The following is a 9,366-nucleotide window of genomic DNA, read 5'->3' on the forward strand; positions in this document are numbered from 1 at the left end:
AGCCTAAGATGGTTGGCTGGTTTTAGCTGGTCATCCAGCCTGGTCTTAGCTGGTCAGCAGACTGGTTTTAGAAGGGTTCTGGCCACTTCCTTTTTTTTTCAGCAGGGTAAGGCATGAAAATAGGTTTGGCCTAGAGTTTGCTGTTAAAAGACAAAGAGAAATTAGAAGTAGCCTACACTATTTGTATGTCATATAAATCACAGTAATACACAGCCTAAATATAGCTTAAATATGAGTAAACAACAAAGAAATCCCTTGGAAACAAACCAAAAAAAAAAAAAAAACACTTTTTATGCATTTAGTGATTAATGTATCCTTCACCACAGGACCATACTGATATGAACAGATCACCAACAAGAAAAATGTTCTATGCATTAAAAAAAGTGTAATCATTCACAACGCTATTCAGTAACAAAAACGTACGCTCTGAATTGAAATGAAACGATGTAATGAGGGTTCACTAAAAACGCGTTTTTGAGTTCGGCTCCTATGATTTATTTTTCTATGTAAACATGAAACTGCGCTGCCTCGACACTCTCTCTCTCTTTATTGTTGTTCTACAGTAGGCTACTGCCGTTCTTAAACTTATATCCCTCTTTCCGTAGCCATAAGTAGCCTACCAGTGGAGCACAAGTAAAGTAAACCCGACATTGTTGATGTTGTCAGCTCCCTCCAGCGATGAAAAGCTATCAGTGTTAACCGCTGGGTCTCTTCTTTGCACTTGAACATTTGTCTACTTACATGACGTATGTCCTCTATTTGACCCACGTGCTCAAATACGGGTAGGCTACAGACCACAAGTGTGTGAAGAACTTTACCCACTGCCCTTTAAAATTCTAAATGTCTGTTCAGTTGTTCCTATGTAAAAGGAAAAGCAGTTGCAAACACAAACACTTATTTATTTATTTAGCTTTTATTATGCATTGTTTTTGCAAATGCAAGTTCCTGAATATGAGGAATGATGGGATACGCTTAGCCTCAAATACTACTTTGAAGTTGTATGAGATAGAGTGGATTTAGTGAAAGTTAAGGGCACTGAACTTCGGCATTTTTATGACCTGGGACAGTCTTGAGCACTTACTTCCTCTTGCGTACAAACTACAAACACACAAAAGCCAAGACAGTTTAGTGTCGGTATTACAACAGGCACTTTATTTGTCCTCTTTAGTCCAATTGGCAGTGCCAGATATTGTTGACAGATGAAAAATATCTGCACTCAACAAAAAAGTTACTCACAAAGTTACAGTTGAAAGTTCGCCATATCATGCAATCAGCTTCCCATATATGGACTGTTTGCAGTGAACGCACACTGTGATAGAGACAGAAAGTGCCTCAAACACCTTCTGATTCAATAATCACTTTTTATTTGACAGTTTAAGGAGACTAGGTCTATCACAGGGCAGTTAAGAGTAACCTATTCTAAATTCAGCATACCATTCCATAAACAACTGCTTATAGTTTCATCCATTAGTAAGAAGTTACTAAATTTAGTAACACACAAATCAAAATACTGATAAAAATGCATTTGCTTATAAACACAATGTTAATGCATTTGTTAGTATCAAAAGGTTTTTTAATAAAAATAATCTGTTATGCGTATACTTTGCAATGGCGATGCAGCGATAAGATAAGATGAGATGTGATTAAAAAAGCACAAGCAAATACATTTGTAAATTCCTTAATCAGTAGACCTACAGGTCTGAAATACATTCTCATTTATGCAATAGTCATTTCAATCAGTAAACATGGGACACAAATGATTCTTTTTCATCTGAGTGGTTTGTGTTCACATCTCACAGCACACAAATGAGACTCCGTCCCTCTTCAATCTCATCCTGCACCTTATCGCTGGAGGTGGCGATTTCAGCCTGGGCCGAAAACATAGCACAGATGAAAGTGAGAACAGTGCCTCCTATGGCTGTGTAGAAAGCCCAGCCCAGAGAACACAGGCCCACTTTATATGGGGAAGCATCAGGACCACAGTAGTCAACCACCTTCTTAGAGCCCCAGCCTGCAGGATAGAGCATCAGACCGAGGATGAGGAATAGACCTGCAAAAGACAAATGGGAATGCTGGAATTACAAGGACGTCCATTCAAAACAAATAGAAACATTGTGAATTACAGTTGATAAAAGTGTTCTGGGTAATTGAAAGGTGGACAGTGTAGTAAAAGTTAACAATAAAACTTCCTGAAACTAATAAGAAACACAGCTAAAAAACTCTTAATGTCCATTCACACCAGGAACAAGAACTATAATGACAACCATATTAGTGTCCACATTCTGTTTATTAGAAGTATGTCCTGCATTTACGTTATCTGACACTTTAAATGCTCAATGAATGCTTTAGTGCTTAAAGAATGCTTTAAAACTGGGTGGATTCTGATTGAATGTCAATGTTTTTATCCAGAATCCTCTCTGAAGAACTTCTAACTCTATACAAAATGAAAGAACCATAACATTAGAACAAAACAATGAAATGCACTGTGATTAAGTATGATAAAATCTATGAATAACCTCAAATTTGCAGCTTACTGGTGAATAGTGTGAATGGGTCTTCACTTGGTATTTTAGTCCTATGATTTTATTTGGAAACTGAATGCTAACTTCATTTTTCTCTCTAAAGTTCCTCTTTCCTTGAAGACACACTCACTCAAAACTAGAAGTTCAGATTTCTCCTTGTTTTCCTGACGACGGCCTTGCAGCCCCTTTTGAACTGTGATAACAACATCAGAAAAATCTCTTTACAACACGAAAGGTTTCCCTGTAAAACCTCAGGGTAACCGTTGAGTCACGATTTCTGTTCCTGTGGCTCAGCGATAGAGCATTGCATTGGCAGTGCTAAAGGTTGTGGGTTCGATTCCCAGGGAACACACATAATAAAAAAACCTAAATGCACTGCATGTGGCTTTGGATAAAAGCATCTGATAAATGTAAGATCTAGGATTTAATTGTAGTGTTTAAAAGGCAAGGCACTGATCTAATCTTCATACCAAACAGAGCAGGTCGCTGTGATCCCTCTATTTTATTCTTACTCTAAATAGGCAAGTGAGATCCTGTCTCTAAAGTCATGTTGAAGTCATGCTCTCACTATTCACAAATTACTCAATCAACATCTCATAAAACTTTCAATGAAATTATACAAGAGCTACATAGTTTAGAAGTACCTGTTGTTGGTCTTGGTCTTCTATATAATGAACTGCAATTTTTTTATTGTACCACAATACTTTATTGTTCTAGTTTCCAGACATGGCTGCAAAAAAGATGCATTATCATTACTGATCTGTTAGTGCCTGGTATTTTGACTCAAAAGGCCCTGCCACAGTCAACATTCCAGCTCTGCTCCTTTGAGCTGGTTTGAGAAATGGTAACAAAAGTAGGTGTGGATTCCTGAGGCCTGATTAACAAAGCATTCAGATCAGCATGAAATAAAAATGTACCATATTTTACAAATGGATCGATTGTGATTTACTTGTCCATGCATATGTCTGCTCTTTTTTTCCTTTTCAGAGTGTAATTCATAATGCTTAATACTTAAGACTTCTTTATGCTCATATCAAGCTCCGTTTTAAATCAGAACTAGGACAAGCTTAGCAAGGATTTCTAAACATTGGAGACACCGAAGTAACATTTCCAATGCCGTAATATTTAGACTGTCTTTTCTGTAATGGGATGATGAGAGTGTTGAAGTTCATAATTAAATAGCATGGTCTTTGAGGTCACCAGAGGAATGTCAGAACCTCGAAGCCATGAGCTCAGAGCATTCTGGGGACAGCTTCAGTGTCTCACTTAAATACACTCTCTAATTTTCTGTGTTTAGTTGATAGTGGTTCAAAGTTAAAAGATGACCGCCAACTGCCACCACAAAGGCTGCCAAGTATCTGAGAAAGCAGTGCTACAGTAGACTGTCCCATCTTACCTGCTATTCCCTGAAGCAGGCCACACACATTGAATATGCTCTTCTTCAAGATACTCTGGAAGCACATGCTGAAAACCGAAAGGATGGCCACTAGGGACAGAAGAAAGATTCCGATGACTAGAAATATAACAGTGGCTTGCCAGAAGCCACTGGCTATTTCCATGAAGTCTGTGGCGTAGGCCCCACACTGGACCACCTTCTGCTGTGCCACCTTGATGCAGCGGTTGTAAATACCCAGGGTGCGCTGGTCACTGTGGTGTGAAGCCGTGATGGTGAAGTTGAACTCAGAACCATCTGGATACCCCACCAGCCATTCGGCGCTCATAAATGCCACCAGCTCAGCAAATGCCACCACAATGCTCATCAAGGTCCATAACATAGAACGGCATGTGACTATGACGTGACACATTCTGCAGAACCTGTATGCCAGCACTTGAGAGGAAGGGGTTTCTTCGAACAGCAGCTAAAGCACGTCAGTGAAGGTCCAGTGGTGTTATCATCACAGCTTAATTAGCAGCAGATCTCCTCAAACAGCACCACAGAAGAACTCCTGAGCTCTAAGACCGTCCGGAGAGTATCCATGTACTGACACCGACTGAACAACTCTATGGAGAAAAAAAGAGAAGCATTTGTTTAAGAAAGTTATAATCAAGGCTATAAATCTAGATTGCTCAAGAGCTCTGAATCAGCACAATGACGTCTGTACCAGGAACAATCCAATTTAATTCTGATGTTTTCCAGTGCAGAAACCTCTCTGAAAATCCTAGCAACATGGCACACTCTTAAAAATGCTGGGGTAAAATCAACCCATTTTGGGTTTAGTAGAAAAACTTTGGGAGACATGTTGAGACATAAACAACTTTCAAAATGAATTAAAGTTTTGATTTTTTAATTGATTTATTTTTTGGTCAGATTTGTTGCTTGCAGATGAGGAAGGAGTTGTCAAGTCAGGAAATGGAGCTGTCAAGTCGAAAACTATCGATTCATGATGTTGGTGCCATGTCAAGTCAGACAAAAAATTGAAGCAATAATCACTACTTCACGTTAGATGCTGATTGGTCTGCACAGAAGATTGGTTAGATGCTGATTGGTTTGCACAGGAAAACGCAACTATTTTACAAAGTGGTGGTTTTGTATGGATTTGTATGATGTGAACAGTATGAAAACATACAACTTGGAAGAAAAAGTCTGAAGGCCCAGCTCTAAACATAATCATCGTTGGGATGTAAGTATATTGTACAAAAACATACAATGGAGATTTTCCAGAATTTTTAATGAGATTTTTTTTTCAGAGGAGCCAGTTTACGTTAAGTAAAAACACCAACTGAGGGTAACATGTTTGAAAAGGCATGGAAATACCTGGAATACTTGATATTAGCATAACAAAGATATTCATAAAATAAAAAGTTTCCGTCATTTCACCCATCAGAGGATAGTGCTGCAAGCTATACAATACTTTCACCTAGGTCTGTGTTATGACAGGTCCTTACCGTGATACCGCAAGATTGTGTAAGTAGCAAATGCCTGTTTGTACAGGTATGAAAGGTGTTAAAATAAAGAATTTGAAAAAGCAATATTGTACTTCGTAATGCAGTTATAACATAAACATAAGAAAGGCATAACATTTCACATTAAAAGTTCCTAGTTTAAGTAAACTGAGTCTGAGTACACGATGACCGGTAAGGATTTTCTTAAAACCTTCAATGACAGTGCTGTGAAGGCAAGTGATATATGAATTTATTGAACGGGAGATTATTATGTCAGGTTAGGGTTAGTCTTTTCTTTAGGTATCAAGAACTGTTTTATCATTTAAAACTGAAACGAGCGAGCAACCACAGCACTATCTCAAAGCTTGATGTCCCAGGGACTCTTCAAATACACAGTTTGTCTTGTGTTTAAAGCTTTTTTGTTACTACCGATAAACTTACCGTTCCAGTCCTCGAGAATGATTATTTAATTATCTGTGACCTGCCCAAGATTGTTTACCTGAATGGCCAGAAATGTTACAGATCTAAGAAACACAAAGAATGAGCTCACGCTTAATTTAATTACACCACATGATTTCCCCAAAAAAGGAGGTAGCAAACGAAAAAGGAAAGTGCCATGGATTCTTAAGGGGCCTGAAGAATGTCAGAGTCTGTTGCTGTGAGATGAGGACACAAAGGGCTCTCCTGCTGGAGAAATAACACCGTTCTGAAAAGGGATAAGGAGGTTCTCCACTTTTGAATAAAGATGGACCCAGAAAGTCCCTAGAAACGGTGACAGACTTCCACCGGTTAATTGGAGTTTCAATGGTTTCAACCGAAATGCTGCCTCTAAAGAAGCATTCAATGAATTCATTAGGAACTCTGGAATGTCTTACAAGATCATTATTAATCTAAAGAGGTCCAAAGGTGCTCAGCGATCAAACATAACCTCAAAATCACAGAGGTCAATCAAAAGCCCTATATTATAGGCTACATCTAATTAGCTCCTATGCATATTAATATGGGGCTTTCATTGGCAGATTCTAACTTATAACCTTCTTTTACTGTGTAACTGTCCCATACAGTGATGGTATCAACTGTTAGTACAATGGTGCATATGCCAAGGCATGGTACACCATATCAAATAATATAATGGTACATGTTCAATCAAAACAATGCTATTGCCATGCTACAAAGATGTAAAATCATGTTATTTCACTAACTGTAAAATTTTAAGCAGTCTGCCGGCTGATTTTCGTGTTACTTCAAAGAAGAACTTTATTTTCGCATGTCTCCTGTTACAATCTGTTACAGATGTTTGCCTTAAAAGAACAAGTTGAAAAAGCAGTTTATTTATATTTAAGTAGCAAAGGCTCACTGCTCTCTGTTCTCTTGTTCTGTTTCTTTGAATGCTCTGTCTAGTGATCAGTTGTACCATCCCACCACAGCTAGAGAAAATGATCTCTTTTGTTCAGCGTGACTTTCGACGATGTCAAAACCTATTCGACACAGCTAAAATGAGACGAACAATAACACGCAGCCCGAAAGGCAAATATAAGATATGTGTATTCCTCTTACCTTAACGGTTCTGAACTAACGGGCTGTTCGCTGATTAGTGTTTAACTTCCTGATGTGTCTGAGCGAAACTCTGTTCTGACGATACACGACACGCGCCAGAAGGGAAGAGCCACAGCAGAAACCTGGAAACATTCAGCTTCACAATCACATCTCTGGAATACATGGAAAAACATACAACATGGCATCGATTAGAGATCACGGAACCTAGTTCGGCGCCAGACTCAAAACAATACCAGTTCTACCTCACTTCAGCTCCTTTCTCATTGTTTGTTCACCGCCTCCTTTACTCCAGCCCCTCGCGAAGTTAGAAAGGCTCGGAATGCGCCCACACGCCTACTATGTAGGCTAGTCTAGGTAGACAGCTCACTACGAGCTCACATTTCCTCTCATTTGCCCTCTTTTTCTTTGTAAAGATGTTTACGTTTATTTCTGGAGAATCTGGTTAACTTTACCCAGTAAGTTTATGTACGAGTATGGATGGTGGGACATAACTGAATGTTTCTTCAAATATGAGTGGGCTAGTTCTGTCCCTGTTTCACCCACCCATATAAAATGTTTAATCACACCCAAAAAAAAAAAAAAAAGGAAATAATATATTGGTTTTGATAGCTAAGTTAAGGGATATTTTTTTCGGAACAAAAAAGCTTAAATCTTTAATAGCTTGCATTTGTTTTTGTATCTTTAATTATGGAATTAAACAGTCTTTTCACATTTTTGTAGGCTATAATTTCACAAAATTACAGCTTTAAAATTACACCAAATAAAAACGTTGCTATAACTTATCAAGATTTCCCCTAAATAAATATTGAAATGGTTTATGTTGGTCTTTGCTGACATAATCGTTTTTAAAACAATAATAACATTATAATATTTGAATGTGTTTCACATAGTTTAAAACTGAACAGCTGCAAGGGATAATATAAATAGAAGGCTTTTGGAAAGCAGTGGAAATTATTAAGGAAGGATAAAACACTTCCAGGACAGTTTTAATGTGATATCCATACATAAAACAAGTAAGGATCAGTTAGTCTACTACAAATCAGCCCTTGATTTGTAACATAAAGTCAAGAGACAAGGCATGGCTGCAGATGACCCATCATATAAATATTACATGTTGTCTGCAATAGTTTAAATATGAACATTTCGAGGCCAGGGTAGTAAAAAGATTCCTTATAAGGACGTTAAAGAATGAATTAACAGAAGTGTTGTAGTACAAATGTGTCAACTCTAGAGGGCTATGTGTCTGTTACTGTAAATGAGTGAAGACAACTAGTTTTGGATGCAAAGTTGTGTAAAAAAGAATGCTCTAAAAGTATATAAAAATACATAATGATCTTAATCAAAGTCCAAACAAACTGGTGCATTAACAGTAACACTGTTAACTAACAGTAACACAGTAACTACAGCTATATTATGAATTATTAAGTAAAGTTTAGGCCGTATCTGTTTTAACGTGCAATATTTGCTGACAGAAAAAAAAAAAAAGCTTAGGCTAGTCCAAGACCGAAAGATCATGCAAATGCCTGACAAATACTTTGACTGTGTCTCATCCTTACCTAATCTGCCCTGCAGCATTCAGGTCTGTCTTTTTCTACTCAAGCTTTTGGATGTAATCCCTGTGTGTGAAAATTGGGAAATGCTGTACTGACTTGCCAGTGAGTGAAACACAACTCAAGGGGGTGAAAAAGCTATCACAGATGCTTGACAGAATAGATAATACAATGTCATATAACATACTAACCTTTTTATTGATTTTACTGCTCAGTTTGTCTAAAATGACATATGTAGAATTATTTATTTTAGCAAATGTATTGCAATTAAAATTAAAATACTCAGTGTAATTCTGTTTCTGTGTATTTGTCCTGGTTCGTTCTTAAACAGACTGTGATTTTCCTTGGCTGTTACATCTTAAAAGACATTTAGATTGAAATGAAGCAGAATGAAACGGTTTAATCTTCAGGGAAACTGAGACGCTAAAACATCAGTGTCCTCAGATTGAGTTGCATATATACAGTGGGGATCGAAAGTTTGGGCACCCCTTGCAGAATCTGTGAAAATATCAGTAATTTTCAAAAAATAAGAGAGATCATACTAAATGCATGTTATATTTTATTTAGTACTGTCCTGAGTAAGATATTGTGCATAAAAGATATTAACATTTAGTCCACAAGACAAAAAAAATTGCTGAAATTATTAAAATAACCCCACTCAAAAGTTTGGGAACCCTTGGTTCTTAGTACTGTGTTCTGTTACCTGATGATCCTCGACTGTCTTTCTGTTTTGTGATGGTTGTGCATGAGTCCCTTGTTTGTTCTGAACAGTTAAACTGAGCAGCGTTCTTCAGAAAAATCTTTAAGGTCCTGCAGATTCTTCAGTTTTCCAGCATCTTTGCATATTTGAACCC

The 9,366-nt window shown here is 37.6% G+C and overlaps 1 protein-coding gene across 2 annotated transcripts; it reads right to left on the reverse strand.

Annotated features, from left to right (window-relative positions):
* Window positions 1–1,129: 1,129 nt before the first annotated feature.
* Window positions 1,130–7,351, reverse strand: lhfpl2b (LHFPL tetraspan subfamily member 2b). Of its 2 annotated transcripts, none has more exons than XM_026212129.1 (4): window positions 7,205–7,351; window positions 6,963–7,114; window positions 3,919–4,523; window positions 1,130–2,050 (listed from the first exon to the last, which is right to left on the reverse strand). In XM_026212129.1, the coding sequence occupies exons 3-4, from the start codon at window positions 4,325–4,327 to the stop codon at window positions 1,794–1,796; spliced, it is 666 nt and encodes a 221-aa protein (XP_026067914.1). In that variant the 5' UTR covers window positions 4,328–4,523; window positions 6,963–7,114; window positions 7,205–7,351; the 3' UTR covers window positions 1,130–1,793. The 2 variants fall into 2 exon arrangements, with proteins under 2 accessions (XP_026067914.1, XP_026067915.1); XM_026212130.1 differs by having other exon boundaries at window positions 6,963–7,084; window positions 7,205–7,293.
* Window positions 7,352–9,366: the final 2,015 nt, after the last annotated feature.

Source organism: Carassius auratus, chromosome 30 (assembly GCF_003368295.1).
Source record: "Carassius auratus strain Wakin chromosome 30, ASM336829v1, whole genome shotgun sequence".
NCBI classification, from domain to species: domain Eukaryota; kingdom Metazoa; phylum Chordata; class Actinopteri; order Cypriniformes; family Cyprinidae; genus Carassius; species Carassius auratus.

Excerpts from the sequence above, each read along its gene's own strand:
- lhfpl2b (XM_026212129.1), bottom strand. The coding sequence starts at position 4,327 with ATGTGTCACGTCATAGTCACATGCCGTTCTATGTTATGGACCTTGATG. Across the intron at positions 2,051-3,918 it reads CCTGCTTCAGGGAATAGCAG|GTCTATTCCTCATCCTCGGT; the intron begins GTAAGATGGGAC and ends TGTCTTTTGCAG.